An 18,299-nucleotide genomic window follows, 5' to 3' on the forward strand; every position below is an offset into this window, starting at 1 on the left:
GAAATAATCAACAGCATGAAGATATAACCTATGGAATGGGAGAAAATAGAGTAAGCTCCCGACATAAATATGAATTGAGAACTTTCAGATACGAATGGACCTTGCATTACAAACATTCTTAGATGTGAACAAATCACAGAAAGAGCTTACACTTTTGCCAGACATGGTCACAGTGGTGCTAATGTGTGCTTACTGTGCTTAAAAGTAGTTTATTTACAGCATTTGTGTGTATTTGTTTTTTCATGCTTTACATTGTATACTTGTATCAAAGGTGTGTAAGACTCACTTTGTTGGACTTGCAAAAGAACTCAATTTAGGAACGTTCTTTCAGAACAGAACTTGTTCATTAGTTAGGAACTTTACTATACTTGTGAACTTCACATCTCACAATTTGATAACAGCAAAATATATAAAGTACTCAGACAAGTCAATAATAAGGAAACAATCTGAGTTGAAAATTGGCATAGGATCTGAAGACATTTTTCAACAGAAGACACACAAATGTCCAACAGGTACATGAATAAAAGGCTTTGCATGAACTATCCTCAGGTAAATGCAAATTAAAATCATGAGATACCACTTCATTCTTCTAATACCAATTACCAAAAAGGTGAAAGAGAGGCCAGGGGTTTAGCTCAGTGGTCTGCCACCTGCCTCGCAAGTGCAAGGTCCTGAGTTCAATACCTGGTACCAAAAAAAAAAAGAAAAAAAAGAAAAAAAAGTGAAAGATAAACTTAATGAGGATGTGGAGATCAGGAAACCCTTGCACAGTTGTGAGAATGTAAATTGGCATAACTACTATGGAAAACAGTGTGGTGGTTCCTCAAAAAATTAAAATGGGAACTACCATAAAATCCTGTAATCTCTCTTCTGAGTATATACCCAAGGAAAATGAAATGTGTGTTTTTAAGGTATATCTGCACTACCCTGTCCAATGCAACATTATTCTCAATAGCCAAACATGGAACCAAACTAAATGTTCATCAACTGCAGAATGGATAAAGAAAAATTCAAGGGGGAAAGGGTTCAGTGTGAAAAAAAATTCTGTCATTTGTCACAACAGGAGTGAACCTGGAGGATACTCAGTGAAATAAACCAGGCATAGAAGACAAATATTACAGGATTCATTTACATAATTGAACTCATATTAGCAGAAAATGTAATGGTGACTGCTACTTTAATGTTTATGTTTTCCATACATTTATATATTGAAATCTAATCCCCAGTGTTATGATTGGATGAGACAGAACTTCTGGGAGGTGTCTGGATTATGAAGATGAATCCTCATGAATAGCCTTAGTGCCCTTATGAAAGTGGCACAAAGGATCTTGCTCCCCTCTGCCACCATGGAAAGTCACAGGGGAGTCAACATTTATGAACCAGAAATTGGGGGACATTAGTAGACATTGAATTTATCTGTGCCTTGATTTTGGACCTAGCCACCCAAACTGTAAAATGTAAGCTTCAAGTTTATAGTATTCTATTATACCACACTGAATGGACCGATACTGATGTTTGCCATGGTTTAGGGATGGGAGAAATGAGGAGATATTGGTAAAAAGTACAAGGTTCAAATTAAGACTGAGAAAGTGAAGCTCTACAATGAAAATTACAAAACACAAATAAAAGAAATCGAAGACACAAAAATGGAATTCCTTTAATACAAATTAATATTATTACTATGAAAAAATTTACAAAATCACTGTCATCCCATCAAAGCATCAGTGGAATTATTCACAGAAATAAAAGTAACATAAAATTCAGATAGAATAAAAAAGATCTTGAATAGTCAAAGTAATCTTCAACAAGAACAAAGTTGGATGCATCACAATACCTGATCTCAAGGCATACAGAGATACAGTAACCATGACAGCATGATACTGTCATAAAAACCAACACCTACAGTAGTGGAACAGAACAGAGAACCAAGAAATAATTCCACATATCTATGCCAACAGATTTCCAATAAAGGCATCAAAAAATGTGTGCTGGAAAAATGACTTTTCCAATAAGTGGTACTAAGGAAATGGTATATCCCTGTGTAGAAGAAACTAGACCCCTATTTCTCACCAGTTAAAAAAAACTACACTCAAAATAAATCAAAGATCTAAATGTAAAATCTAAAATTAAGGAACTCCTAGAAAAAAACAGGGGGAATACTTAGAGACATATTATAGTGATACATGCATCGCCATGTTTAGAGCACCACACTTCATAACAAATAAATCTTGGAAGCAATCTAATAGCCTACCAGCAGATAAATGGATTAAAAAATGCTATATATATATATTAGAATATTATTCAGTCATAAGATGAGAAAATACTGTAATTTGTGACAAAATGCATAGAGCTAGAGGATATTGTATAAAGAAAGTCACATGCAGAAATACCAATACTGCATGTTCTCTTATGTGAAAGCTAAAAAGGTTGATTTCATAGAGTGCAGAGGCTAGGAAAAATAGGCATTACAGAAGATAAAGCTTGGATAAAGGGCAGGAAAATATAGTTAGAGAGGAATAAGTTCAAGTGCTGGACAGCACAGTAGGATAAGTATAGAACAACCTACGGCATATTTTATAAAGAACTTGAGGGGAGACATCCAAAGACCCAAAACATAAAGAAATGACAAGGAGGTAAAAATGCTAATTAAAATAACTTGGTCATTATATGTTGTATACATGTACTGAATTATCACACTGTACAATTATATTTCAATGGAAAAGAATTTAAAATATCATGTTGTTCACCTTTAATACATATAATTTTTATTTGATCAACTATACTTCAATAAAGCTTGGAAAAATGAAATGGGAAATGGCACTGTTTTTCAAAGAAATGTAACTGCTGAAACCTTCTAGCAGTAATACTGAATTACAAAATTTACTACTGAGAAATATTTCTTAGAAAGTATCAGAATAAAGAATGATACTTTAATACTATAAATGCTAATTATATATTTGTATCAACACAATAGCCAGGAACCAGCAGCAGATTTACTGCTCTGAGTAAAAAGACCATCTCTTACTTATATCTGTATCATCAAGGCCTAATACTGGTATGTAGTGCTTAAGAAGTGCTTTAAATTAGTTAATTTATAATTAGTTTTTCAGAGAATTATAAAATCACCCTATTGTGAATAAATGGTCATACATAAAAGTTTAAACTTGAAAAACTCAGGAAAAACAAAAATCATACAAGTTCTAGTTACAGTAGGTAAACAATCCAGGAATAATAGGAAGAAATGCAGTGCTTAAAAATTGTTCAAATCATAATTTTGGACCTCAGCTCCCTACTCTGAAGAATGAAAGAATGGTGATACAGAAATTGTAAAATTCTACTTTAATGGCATTAATTTTTTGATTATACACATTTACATCATCAATTTGTCTTTACCTTATCCTTAGAAAACCCGGTAATTTTCACGTTAAAAAAATCTATAAATTATACCTATATTTGAAAATACATACTTATAGTAGATTTGATTCACTAACAGCCATCATTGTATTTAAGTATGTAAGATTTTTAAATGTAAGTTACAGCAAAATACTAATTTTAACTCAATTGTTAATCTTACATGTTAAAGTTTATGAGTGAGAGACAAACACGGGTATAAATGTTGAGTTATTTACAAGAGAATTATTAAAAAGGTATAGTTCAATGACTCCTGACTCTTCTTTCACTTCTTTAATTATTAATATTACCATTTTTTCTAGAAGTAAATGAGTCAGTCATATCTTGCCATGAAAGATATTTGGTTACTCTTGGTGTTTCAGTCCACCTTGGACTTTATTGTTTGTTCTTTGGTTTTTGTACCAGGCATCAAACTCGGGCCTTGCACTTGCGAGGCAGAGCTAAATCTCTGGCCCCTGCCTTGGATTTTAATTTTCTTTTTAACTAGCAATTTATGCCACTGTAAGGCTATTAAATTAAGTAAAATTATTGCAAATATTTTAAATCAATAAAATTTACTTTACAAAAAAATTTAATACCCTTTCTTGTTTGCTTTGCAGGTGGGAGTGAATAATTTGTACGTTAATGTTTAAGCTGTGATCACAAATCATAAATATTTAGAATTAAGTAAATATCTGTGCATTCTATATAGTCTGCATTTTATGCTAATTGTAGGATCCTGGAAATGATTATACTTTCAATTTAAAATTAAGGAGAGATAATGCTATCTAGAAAGAGAATGGACTGATATCAAGATCATAAGAAATTAATGTAGGTTTCTAAGCAATGTAAAAGAGGAAAGTGTATGCTTTGGTATGTTTAACACTGCATTAACTTGTCATATATATCTATATATAACCTCTTTGTAGAAAAAACAAATAAAAACATGAACAAATGTTCAACATCACTGATCAGTCAAGAGATACAAATGAAAACAACGCTGAAATTCCATCTCATTCCAGAAAGAACAGAGAAGAAATCAACCAACAAAAAATGCTGGCAGGGCTGTGGGGAAAAAGGAACATTCCTCCACTGTTGGTGGGAGTGTAGACTGGTGCAACGAGTGTGGAAATCAGTGTAGAGATTCGTCAAAAAAATTAGGACTAGAGGTCCCATTTGACCCAGCTATTCCCCTTCTGGGTATCTTCCCAAAAGAGTTAAAAGCATCATACCATAGTGATATATGCACACCCATGTTTACAGTGGCTGTTTGAAATAGCTAAATCTTGGAAACAACCTAAATGCCCATCAACTGATGAATGGATAAGAAAGACCTGTTTTTAAAAAGCAATTGAGTACTATTCAGCCATAAAGAAGGACAAATGAGACATTGCTAGGTAAATGGATGCACCTTGAGAACATATTCTCAAGTGAAATAAACTGAACACATGTGTAAATATTGCATTGTCTCTCTGGTGTGAGAAAATGAAAGCAAAACTAAGGACCAAAAGGAATAATAAATATTGTGAAATAGGAAGAAATTGTTAAAAATCCTAGAGAATGTGAGATACTTTGTCAATACTTAAAATGTTTTATGCAAAAAAGGCATAGTATTATTAGGAAATGAGCTGAGATAGATTATCAAATGAAAGTAAATTAAGATCATAATATACCATATATCTACCATGGTCATTCTCTAATAATTTTTGTTATGAAGACTTATTTTTTTCATGGAATGGCTTTTATAATTTTTTATTTATATGTACTTGTAATACATTAAAATAAAATTTAAAAATATAACCACTTTATACTCACATATTATTTGTGTGACTTTACCTTGAAAATTATATGGCTATGTGTTTTTAAAGCATTGTTGGGGATGTGGACATAGCTCAGTGGTACAATGCATGCACATGCACATAGCCCTGGGTTTTATCCTAAGCACCTTAAAAACGCTTTTAAAAGAAAAATGTATGAAATACTACTAGTATCACCATAAATTACACTTTTTAAAACCATAAAGATTTTACAAAGAACACTTTTCAGAACAGAGATCTATTTTACTAAGTTAAATCCATATAAAGATCCTGAAGCATCAATTAAAATACCAAAATATTACTGCACAGTAAATTAACATTACTGTGACACTACAACAGCTGTTAAGACCTATTTCTCAGGTTAGCCATTGGACCAGCCCCACTCTTGACCTGCCGAATCCATCTATAGTGGTTAACAAGACATTCAGGTGATTCACATAAATATTAAAATTTAAAGAATCAACACCCTAAGGCACAATTCTCATTCCTAAAATGTACATTAGCATTTCCTTGCATTAGAAATAACTGAGATGTCTGAATGAAGATCTAGAAAATTCAATGTTATTGAAAAATTTATTTCTATTTATGTATTTACTTACGTACAAATCCAATACACTACTCACCTGCTTTGGTAGATAACTGATGCATATCAATGAAATGGAGTAAAGACAAATTTATTTCTCCCTAACCTTATCAAAGGGTAACCCATATGCATTTGAGAAGCAAAGAGCATATGTAATAATTTAAAATTTAAAAATCGTCACATTTTAAAGAATTTTCTCTTTATTTCATCAACTTTCAAAGGATTCAATTAGTAATTGTCTATCTTAAACAACTTAGGTCAGAATTTTCATAATTTATGTTATAAAGTACTTATGTCACAGAATTTTCTTCCAAACTCTGATTTTCTGATGCAGTCAGACTCTGTTTTGTTAAAACAAGTAGAATCTTACATTAGATACACACACACACACACACACACACACAGATGCCCAACTCAGGAAAATTCTAAGCTGTTTAAACCTCATAAGTATAAAGACTGTTTTATCTTTAAAAACACCAGAATATAAAATACACCTTAAATGGGCTTTTGATATTTTCCTATGTATCAATTCTACAAGATATCTGGATTTGAAAATTAATCTAATATAGAGTAATGCCTTAGTCCTTCAGAGTACTCTGAACACTGGGTTCCTGAGAATCCTAGAACCATTCCATGTGGAATATAAAAATGGTAGACTTACGAAAGCAGAAAACAAGTTTAAAACAAGTTTAGTATCATTACCTATTGATAATTCAAAATTCTATGGTAAGCTTGGAATATTTTTTTTAAAATACAGAATTTTATTTAGAAACTGTTTAAAGTCGAAAAAAAATCCTGTCAAGAAAGACCTGGTGGAAAACGGTTTCTCAATAAAATGGAATTTTAGGGGCAACAAAAGTCTAAAAGGACACAAAAGAGAAACAGTAGCACTGTTACTGAACAATGGCTAGTTTCTTTCATTTTTTGGCATTGTTAATCACTGAATCTGGTTTTCATCTGAATTCCACACAGAGCATGCACTATACAATTATTTTATCATAAAATACCTGTTTTCTACACACATTTTAGGACAATCTACCACCAGAAACAAATCAATACAAACACATCAAGGGCTCAACAATTTCAGTAGTGGGCCACATACATTTTGTAGTATTCTGCCAAACAAAAGGACTGAATAGACCATGGGCAAAAAGCAAATGAGAGAGTCAAGGAATAAAATACTTTAAATCTTAATGATTCATATTTTAATATTACTTTAATATTTTAAATATCAATAATTATTTCAGACATGGTACTGTATTTTTTGCAAAAGAAAATTAACATTTAGTAACATTCTAGTGAATTTTATCTCCAAAGAGATGAGTGCACTGGCAAAGTATTCAGGTAATAGGGGAGAGCTGTGAACAGCAGATACCAAAACCACCCCAGCCCTGTAGATCGCAAGGTAACAATGGCCTTCACTGATCACTCCCTTTGCCAGAAGTCCAGCAAGAACTTGCAGCAAGATCACCTACCAGCTGTACTTTCAAGAGTAAGCAGCAAATTTAGGAGCCAAAGAGAAGTCCCAGGGGGCAAGGGGAACAGAGAAGAGGAACATGTTAACTGTAAACTTAAAAACAATAGAACAGGACACACCCCCACCCAAATCCCAGAGATGTGGCAAGCCCCCAGTAGTTTTTAAGATTGTACAACAGGTCACTCCTCATTTCCCAAAAAACACAACACAGAAATTTCAGGAATAACAAAAAAATCATCAGAGAAATGCTCAATAAAATTAAGAGCTCTTCACCTCAAACACCTCAGGGCTGAGTACCCTCCTCTATTCATCTAAGCAACCATGCTGCTTGCATTCAGCAGGGATGCAATTGGTCAATGACACCAAGTGGCTTTACAAAACAACTTCTTAAACTTTCCTTTCGAGCCAAAGCCTAGGCCTGTGAGGATTCACACAGCCATGCAAGGCCTGTAACAGGAGGTTCTGAAGGTTCCACGGTATACTCTGGCCCTTCCTTCCCAGGCACAACAACAGACATATAAAATCTATTGTCTTGTTACATTTCATATTTTGACACATGGAAGCATATTTTAAATACTCTTAAGGCATTTATTTATTAACATGTTCTTTGCCAAGATTTTACATTAGGTTAAAATTCAATTCAGTCTTTACATTTCTCTGAGGTTAGCACCTCAGTGCATTACAGAAAAACACCTCCTCAAGCAATCAGTGTAACCAGCATCCACATGGTAAGCCCCCAAGTTGGCCTCTTTGTTCCCCTAATGAACCACCTAGATGTTAATACTGCTCTGCTGCAAGGTAAAAGCTCCAAACTCTATTGGAAAAAGAGTGAAACTCTGCAAAGTGCACTTTTAAAAAGAGGTACTTTTTGTTTATGAAAAGAAACCAGTGACTCCTCTAAGAATAATAAAAGGGAGTATTTTACAGTTAAGCGCATGATTTGGAGTGAAGAATTCCAACATTGTTTTGCCGGTCCACGGTGTTAATACTCTTCTTGGGCCTCCTGGGGGCCCCCTTCATCAGGTATCACAAAGCCTTCCACTGTGGTATAATGTCTACAACCCTCTGAAATACAGGGTCGTTTTCCCCCTCCTTCTCCTGACAAATCAATTCAATGTTCCTTAGTTTTCCGAAGTAGAAATCTCTTTCTTTCTCCAAGTCTTCAACAGTAAGTTTCAGTACGTTGACCTGCTGCATAAGTTCAGTTGCTTCATCACACTAGGATTCTTCCGCACCGCCCCGGGACAGCCTTAGAAGTCACAGTAGTTCTCTGTTTTGAAATGAGTCTCTGTGGAGCTGAACTGCTAGAGCTGAGAGGTTTCTTCGGTTTCTTCAGAGCTGGAGCAACAAGGGAAGAAGCCACTGCAGTTTCCTGATCTTGTCTGGCAGCTACAGGGTCATACTCCTTTCCATCGTAGTTTGCATCAAAAAACTTCTAGAATCACTGAACAAATTCAAAATTGTCCTGAAACTTTCCTTTTACTAATTTATCCACAGGAATTATTTTGTCAACACCCACCCTTTTAAAACCTGCTTGTAGTATTTTGAAGTTCTGGATATACTCATGTTCTAGCTTAGCTTGGAATTTCACTTTTCTTCAAGGCAATAGAGCCAGGGAAAAGCATGTCCATAAACTGACAATAGGCAGCCCCTGAGCACAACTGTTCGATCTTTGTCAGATTCAACTGCAGAGACTCATTGATCTAGGCCAGTATGTCATGTCAACTCAAATTATCGCTGGTGACTGATGTCGAGTATACATTCACTGCCATCTTCGGCTCTCAAGGGAACTGCATCCACTACCAGCGCCCGGCTCCAGTTCCTTCTTCGTCTCATTCCAAGCTTGGAATAGTTTTAAAATATCTTATACCAAATATTTACTTAAACACTTTTTAAAATCTAGCCATTTAGGATAAGCAACTATAAAACAGGGCAATATAATCTTCAATAACTTTTAGTTCAATCAAAATTATAAACAAATGTCATTTTAATAAAATACGTAGATTTTTACTTTCAAAATATCAGAATTATTTGAAAATGAAGATTTAAATCTCTTATCTCATAACTTAAGGGCAACTGAATCATATACTTAGCACTAAAATCTACAATAAAAATAATCACAATTTGACGTATTTTCCTTATTTTCTTCTTGTATTTATTATATAGAGTTAGCCAGGGATTTATCTCAGTGGTTCTGCTGCCTGCCTCACAAGCACAAGGTCCCGAGTTTGATCCCTGGTACCTCCCCCCCAAAATTGTATATAGTTAGTCATTAGAGGTGACATTGTGAAGTTATTCTGCAAAATTATTGCTTTTGAAGAAAAATTTGAATACTGAAAATATGATTTACAGGGAATCTAGACTCTGTTTTGAACTTTTTTTTGGGTTTATTTGTTTGTTTCTTGTTTTATTTGTTTGTTTTTGGAACTAGAGTCTTGCTATGTTGCTCAGGCTGGCCTTATATACCTAAACTCAAGTAATCCTTCCGCCTTCAACTCCCTAATAGCTGGACTACAGGTCCAGGCCACCATGTCTGTCTAAGACAACTTTGAATACCCTCACAGAGTCTATTTTTCTACACTTAGTCACACATCCACAAGCTATTGAATGTTGATTTTTTTAAAAAGGATAAAAAGGATCCTATGATGGTGAAAGAGGTGAGAGGGGGAGAAAAGAAATCCAAGACTTCAATTTTTTTAATTCAATTTTATCCAAGTTTGCATCAGTAATATACATTTAGTATTCCATTTATATTTAAGCATGTCATTTAGTTAATTATGGTAGATCTGTGACCAATACAAACCTTTCTGAATTCTTCAAAAATTTTAGTTAGAAAAGTCATTAAATCAGCATTCTACAAAGATAATTATTAAACAAAAGGTAATGCATTTTTATTTCTTATTTCAATTCTAACATATCCAACATCATTTCTTTCTTGTGCTATACAGTCATAAAATTCAACAGAAATAGCTATGCATTGAAATTTTAGGGGCCAATAAAATATTTTAGTTTGGTTATTTAAACCTCAACAAATCATAAACCCCTTCAAATAATGATATTCATTCTTAATTCAATAACTGATGAAGTAAATATATAATAACCATAAAACATTTGGAATAAATTTTACACTTATAAACTACTAAAAGAAGTACATCAGAATCTTAGTAGAATGTTGTCTTTGGGGACTGTTCTGTGAAACTGCTTTAGAAGTAATGTAGCCTTTTGGCACAATAATAAGTGAACTAGCATGGAATAGAATTCTGATGAATCTATGTCAAATGAACTTTTTGCAGAAAAGAATGCTCTGGTTAGGTTCTGGTGTATTTTTTCTTTAAAGTAATAATTAACTGGCAAGTAAAACCCAATAAGGGAATAGCTGACAATGTCACTAGTATTTCGATAATATGAAACGAATAATAACAAACAAATAAATAGACTGATTAAGAAGAGAAATTCTACAGCATAACTATGAAAGAAGTATGAATGAGTGCTATTGCTTGTAATGGTTTCTTAATTTGTAACATTGTCAAATTTCTAAAATAAAAACTTAGCAACTAAGACATTAACTTGTCATTTCTTAGGTATATTATCCAAGTTTTCACTAGGAATTATGTCAATGAGGTTCTTTTTTATTCAACTGAAAAAGAACTAATTAGCTCAAATATTTAAAGTAATAAATTACCAATAATTTAATTCTAAAACCTTATAGTCATAAGAAGCTTTAATTCTTTAAAAATTCCAATTTGATCCTTGGGGAATGTAAAGAACACATCTGTATTCTAAAGCCATAACTTAATTATGTGGCTTCATGCCAAGTGATCAAAAAAAGTAGAGTTATTCCTAAACTAACTCTTACTATATCATTTGGCACACTAGATATCATCTTTCATTTATATCATTTAAAATACCCAGGCCAGCATTTTTAATAAGTTGCATCCATATTAAGAGGTAACAAGTGCTATTTAAGATATGATACTTGCTTGGCTACTACAGAAGTAATTACTAAGGTTCTTCTATAGGAAACTGAGTTATCCATTACAGTAATGTTTTTGAAAAATTCCTGTACTGCTACCAACATAAAATCACCCATCTCTAAGTTAAACAAGGACTTTATATAACATAGTATCTCATGAAAATATTTATGGAAAGTCTGTATTTAATTCAATACCAAGTTATTTGAGGATCATAGGTATACAGTATCCACAAATGGCCATTTTAATAAAAACCTATTCCTCAATAGCTGCTCTCTGAATATAGTTAAAAGCAGCCCTGATGTAATGTTCCTGAAAGTCAAGATATGAACCTAAACTTTACTTTTATCAAAATGTCCTTGATAATTAGTACTTTACTAGTTCTCAAAAATCTTACTGCTTTATGTAACATTTTCAATACAGAAATAAAATACTCTTCAAATAATATATTTTAAAAGATGATTAAGTTTTGCAAAATTAAATAGCATAAATTAAGCATATTAACACTGGGTTTTTTTGACAACATGAACCAATTTAAGAACTGCATTGGACTAAAAATTTACAAATGTCACAATGTAAGGTGCATTTAAATCCTCACATATTACTCACTTTACAAAATCTATTAAAATATTTTAAAGATCCTTCGACTCTATTAATACATAAAAAGAAATTGTAAAAATGCTTAAGACTATATAAGATTCATCAATTACACAGGCACTTCACATGTAAACAGTCTACAGTACAACTGAAAATATTTTGGCACCAACCTATTATACTAAAAGAATATAATGCCAGAGTTCTGTTTCTTCTACTCATTTTTTCTAGAAAACCAAGATCAAAGATTGAAGAAATTGTGTATAAAGTAGAATTAGAAGTGTATTAAATAACTCAAATATAGAATTGCTTTAAATTGTGAAAATGATTACCTTCATCCAGCTGTTTACTAGTATGTTATGCTTTAAAAAAATCAACTTAAAGTGATTATTAAATTGAAAGTATATATACATATATATTCTTTATTTTTGGTACCGGGGATCAAACTCAGGACCCTGCGCTTGCAAAGCAGGCGGCAGCACCACTGAGCTACATCCCTGGCATGAAAGCATATTTTTAATTTAGTATGAATCTGCTTTTTGAAAAATAAGGTTATGAAATGACTTTGTAAAAAGAAAATTTGAATTTATCAAAAACTCTCATTAAATTAATCCAGTTCCCCCCCAAAAGAAGTTTGGACAATTCGAAGTTGAAGTTTGATGTTTTAATGTAATTTTTTAAAAAACCTAAGGCAAACTATTTTCGACTGAACATTCTTATTCATGAACTAGAGATATCTGAAATCGCTTCAATTAAATGAAACTGTACACATATGACTTTAAAAATGTTGTATCAAGCCATAGACAGCTGAGATGCCTTGGTTGAAGATAATTCAAGGAGCGCCTGTACAGTAACACCAACTTTCACAAGGCCTCGTTCTTCCAAAATATGATGAGGCAAACAGAGTCTTTCCTGGGGGGGGAAGGTATGTGAACATTCATTTTTAGTACTACAGTAAAACTTTAATAAGAATCAGATTTTTGAAACATCCTTTCTTATACTTCAAGTAAAACATACAGTTAAGTTTTCTCTTGTAACTATCACAAACTAAAATGCACTTATATTCTTAACTTACACTAAGAAAACAGGATAGAAGTTGGTTTTGTCTAATATGCTGTCACTTTATACATGACCCTCTTTCTCTAACAGAAAACATTCATAGAGGAAGGGGTTAATACTGCACTCACTACCTCATCACTGCGATCTTAACTGTCCCTAATGCAACTGGCCACTCAATTACTCTGATAAAAATCAACAATGTCTTCTTTAATGTCAAATGTTGCACATGGCTATTTGATTGCTCTGTCATGGCAAGCCTTTAATAATGCCTTTTTTGAGACCTTACCTTTTTCTTGTCTTCTATGACACCACTCTTTTTTATTTCAATTTTCCTGACAGCAGCTACGCATTAGCTTTCTTTAGCCTTCACTGATCCTCTTCTAATATCCGAAATGTTTCCAAAAATTCTATTTACTTTTTTCTTGTTTTACACTATATCCTCTATTTGGTAGTCTCATAATTTTAATGATCCCTTTCATTCTGGTGACTTGCAAATCTTTATTTCTTCCCAAGAAATCTCTATCAAGCAAATGCCAATAGAACATAGCCAGCTGGTATATCTAATAGACATTGAAATCAATGTGTCTACAAGAGAACTATTTTTTCACTAATTTGCCTGGCTTATATTATTAGTAATACTGAGAATTCTCACTCAGTAACACTCTGTTCAATCTACATTAATATAAATGTGGAAAACCATAAAATATTTTTCTTTTATCCTTACTACCATAACCTATTCATCAAATACTACTGATGACATTCCCAAATAATTTTGAAAAAGTATCTTCTCATCTCCATTTTCACTACCATATTTGTTGCTGTCCTCGTATTTTGCTCACTTATTAAAATAACTAGTGAAGTGTATATTAGAAAAGAAAAAGTTTCAAATCAATGACTTCAGTTTCTACCTTAGAAACTAGAAAGCGAGCAAATTAAACCAATGCCAAACAGAAAGAAGGGAATATTGATGGGAGAGAAAAACAATAACATAAATAACAGAAACCAATAGAAAAAAAATCAGAGACAAAAATTAATTCATTGAGAAGAATTTAAAAATTCATACCTCTAGTTAAGTCAATCAAGAAAATGAGGAAATATACAAATTACCAATATCAGGGATAACAGAATTGCCATTATAAGGTATTTTACAAATACTGAAACAATAGCAAGGAGATATTATAAACAACATTAAGATAATAAATATGATAAATGAGAAGAAATGAACACATTCTTTGGAAGTATAATATACCAAATTTCATGCAGGAAGAAACAGCCAGAATATCCCTATATCTGTTATTTGTGTGTGTGTTTAGAGCTAACAATCAAACCCAGGCGTTCACCCATGCTAGGAAAGACCTGTACCATTGATCTGAATTTAAATTGTAGTTTAAAGATTCCCAGAAAGAAAACCATTGACTTAGATGAGTTAATAGTAAACTTGATTAAATAATTTGAAAAGAAATTAACATTAATTCTGTCCAAATTGTTGAAAAAAGTGAAGAGGAAGGAATACACACACATACCATTAGGTTAGCATTACCTTGTTTATCAACATGCAAAGATATTTAAGGAAAAATAAGGTGGGTGTGGTGGCCCATGCCTACAGTTCAAGCTATTTCGGAGGCTGTGGCAGGAGGACTGAAAGTTTGAGGGCAGTTTGACCAACATAACAAGAATTTGTCTCAAAAAAATTGAAATGAAATGAAATGAAATGAAATGAAGTGAAATGAAAAACCTGGGAATGTAGCTAAGCACTCCCTGGGTTTGTGATCTATTGCAAGAAAAGACAGGGGAGAGGAAGAAGGGGAAAAGAAAAAGGAAAAGGAGGAAGGGAAGAAGGAAAAAAAAGAAACCTAGTGGAAAAAAAAATCTAATCTAAATTTTAACAAACTGATTCTAATGATATAAAAAGTACCAAGAACAACAAAATCCATTATGACCAAGAGGGATTTATTTAACCCAGGAATCCAGGATTGAGCTAACACCTGAAAATAAATCAATGTAATTCATAATATTAACAAACTAAAAAGAAAATAACTACATGACATCAATTGATGTAGAAAAGTCATTTAATGGAAAGCAACATCCATTCTTGATAACAAATTCAGGAAACTAGGAGTACGAGGAAACTCCCTCAATCTGACACAAATCAACTACACCAGATGAACAACTAATATTATACTTAAGGGTGAAATACTAAAATTTTTCTTAAAAAAATTCAGGACTAAGATAAAGTTATTTACTCTTGCCATCCCTACTCAACATTATACTCAGATCTGGGAAGGGCAACTAGACTCAAAAAAGAAATAGAAAATATTTGAATCAGAAAGAAAGAAAAAAGCTGTTTCTATTTACAGAAAACATGAACATCCGTGTAGAATATTCTATGAAATCTGCAAAAAGCTACTAGACTAGTAAGTTTAGCAAAACTGTAAGAATTAGAACAATATCTAAAAGCTAATTGTATTTCTATATATTAGACATAAAGCATCAGATATTAAATTAAAATTAAGCACAAATGCAACAACATGCAAAATATAAAAATACGAAATACTTAAGGATAAATATACAAAATTCGTATAGTGAAAACTAAAACATTGCTGATATAATTAAAGTCCAAGTAAGAATATATTTTGTTTTTAGAAGGGAAGATCCAGTATTAAGATATAATGCTACCTATATTTTTCTATTGAGTTTATAGAATATAAACTATAATATACATATACAATATATAGTTATAGTAATGTTTCTATAATAATGGAATCAGTTTTTTCTTTTTCTGTAGATAATGATAAATTACAATTATATGGAAGTGCAAAGGACCCAGAATAGCCAAAAGAGCTTTAAGGAATAACAAATTTAGAGAGTTGATACTATTTAATTTCAAAAATCTATAGTGAGCAAGACAGTGTTTTACCAGTGTGAAAATTGGGAAAAAAAAGTATCAGTGGAACAAAATAAAGAATACAGAAATCGACCCACAGATGTACGGACACATGTTTTTTGATGCAGATGCAAAGGCAGAAAAATATTAAAAGAACAGGGTTGTAAATGTTGGCTAGACATGGAGGCAGACAGCTATAATCCCAAGTAGGCAGGAGGCAGGAGGACAGCAAGTTTGAGGCCAACTTGGCCAATTTGGTGAGACCTTGTTTCAAAATTTTTAAAAAGGGGGTTGGGAAAGCTGGGGATGTATATCAGTGGCACAGCACCCTTGGGTTCAACCTCCAGTACAGCAAACAACAGCAACAGCAACAATAACAACAAAACTAGCTGTGGGAAAGATGATATCTACTACTCCACCACACACACACAAAAAAAACCTTTGAAAAATTCTTCAAAGTAAAAAAAAAAGCTATTTTCAGAAAACCATAGTTGATATACTAAAAGATAAGAGATCAAATGCTTTCCTGAACATCAAGAATAAGACAAGATGTCCACTTGCAATCACTTCTATTCAAAATTTAATAAAAGAGATTGTAGTCAGGATAATTAGGCAAGGAGTAACAAAAAGCATCCAGACTAAAAAGAAAGAAGTAAAACTGTTTTTATAGATAATATGATTTTGTAAAGAGAAAATTCTAAAGCATACAAACACAACGGAACTATCAGAACTAATAAATGAGCTCAACAAGGCTACAAAATAAAAGATCAAAAGAAGAAAATCAGTTATATCTATACAGTAGCAATACAAAATTTGAAAGTTTAAGGAAATACTAAAAGAGAATAAAATATTAAGGACTCAACAAAAGCAGCAAAAATTGCATAGGTTGAAAACTATAAAACATTGTTGAAATTAATGTTTAAGAATATAAATAATGGAAAGACATCTCAATGTTCATGGATGTCAATATACCCTAAATTTTCAGCGCTATCCCTAACAAAATTCCAGCTGGCTGATTTACAGAAATCTATCAATTTAATACAAAAGTTAATAGAAAAAAGCAATAAAGTTCAAAGAACCTTAAAAATGTAAGAAAGCTGGGGAAAATGCAAAACATATTACATTGTCTGATTTCAAAACATACTACAAAGCTACAGAAAGCAAAACAATGTGGTAACTGGCATTAAGACATCAACAGAAAAAAAAAATTGGGAGTCCAGAAATGAAGCCTTACATTTATGGCAATTAATTTTTAGGACAAGGGTGCCAAGACAATTTAATAATAAAAAGTCTCATTCCAAAAAAGGGCTTGGAAACTAGATAGCCACATGCAAAAGAATGAATTTGGAACCCTACTTCACACCATACACAAAACTGAACTAAAAAAGAATAATAAGCGGAACTGTAAGCATAAAACCCATAAAATGTTTAGAAGAAAATATTGGTATAAATCTTTATGACCTTAGATCATGCAATGTTTTCTTAGATGGAACATCAAAATCATAATCAAAAGAAAAAAAAGGGTAAACTACCTCATAACATTTTTGTGCTGTAATGATAAGGAATGTGGCTGGGAGTGTAGCTCAGTGGTACAGCCCTTGCCTAGCATGCATGAAGTTCTAGGTTCCATCCCCAGCACCACAATCAGTCAAGCAAACAACAACAAAAGAACCAAGAATGTGAAAAGACAATCCACAGGAGACAATATTTGCAAATCATAAACTTCAAATGCACCTTGTCCATAAAATATGTAAAGAACCCCTACAACTCCATAAAATGATGAATGCAGTAAGTCCTGATTTACAAACATTTCAATTGCTAACTTTCACAGATATGAACAAGCCTCACATTACAAACATGCCTAGATGCAAACAAACTGCAGAAGTAGCTCAGGTCTCTTGCAGTGCACTGTCACAGTGGTGCTGCTATGAGCTTACTGCACAGTGGGACAGTGCTCAATCAGAGTCCACAATGTTCAAAAGCAGGAGAAAAAGCAGTGGTGATGTGCAGGGGACTGCTAGGAAGCGCAAAGCAATATACACTGTATATTTGTGTCACAGGTGTTTAAGATTCACTATCTCAGACTTGGGAATGAATCTGACATACAACCCTTCCCCTGGAATGGAGCTCATTCCTAAATTGGACACTTATAATCTAATTAATAAATGCATATAGGCTTTGAAATAACATTTTCTCCCCAAATGAATACATATAGTCAATAAACACATGAACAGATGTTCAACATCATTTACAATTGAGAAAATGCAAATTGAAACCACTAGGAGATACCACTTTTCATCTAATGGGATGGCTAGAATCAGAAAGGCAGACACTAATCATTGTTCTAGAGGCTGTGGAGCAGTCAGAATCCTGACACAGTGCCAATGGCAATGTAAAATGCTGCAGCCACTGTGGAAAACATTTTAGCAGTTCCTCAAAAAGATAAGCTGAGGGCTGGGGATTTAGCTTGCCTCTCAAGCACAAGGTCCTGAGTTCAATTACCGGTACAAAAAAAAAAAAAAAA

At 32.8% G+C, this 18,299-nt stretch overlaps 1 protein-coding gene and 1 pseudogene across 1 annotated transcript in view; both read right to left on the reverse strand.

The window, feature by feature from the left end:
- Positions 1 to 7,829: 7,829 nt before the first annotated feature.
- Positions 7,830 to 9,226, reverse strand: LOC104847616 (annotated as a pseudogene).
- Positions 9,227 to 12,383: 3,157 nt separating this feature from the next.
- Lrch2 (leucine rich repeats and calponin homology domain containing 2) overlaps positions 12,384 to 18,299 on the reverse strand; it is a 127,993-nt gene continuing 122,077 nt past the window's right edge. Inside the window, exon 24 of the mRNA XM_010603119.2 lies at positions 12,384 to 12,744. Within this exon, the coding sequence (XP_010601421.2) occupies positions 12,625 to 12,744 (120 nt within the window). The 3' untranslated portion in view covers positions 12,384 to 12,624. The remainder of the gene's footprint in view (positions 12,745 to 18,299) is intronic.

Source organism: Fukomys damarensis, unplaced genomic scaffold (genome assembly GCF_012274545.1).
Source record: "Fukomys damarensis isolate Sample0158 unplaced genomic scaffold, DMR_v1.0_HiC HiC_scaffold_39, whole genome shotgun sequence".
Classification (NCBI taxonomy): Eukaryota; Metazoa; Chordata; class Mammalia; order Rodentia; family Bathyergidae; genus Fukomys; species Fukomys damarensis.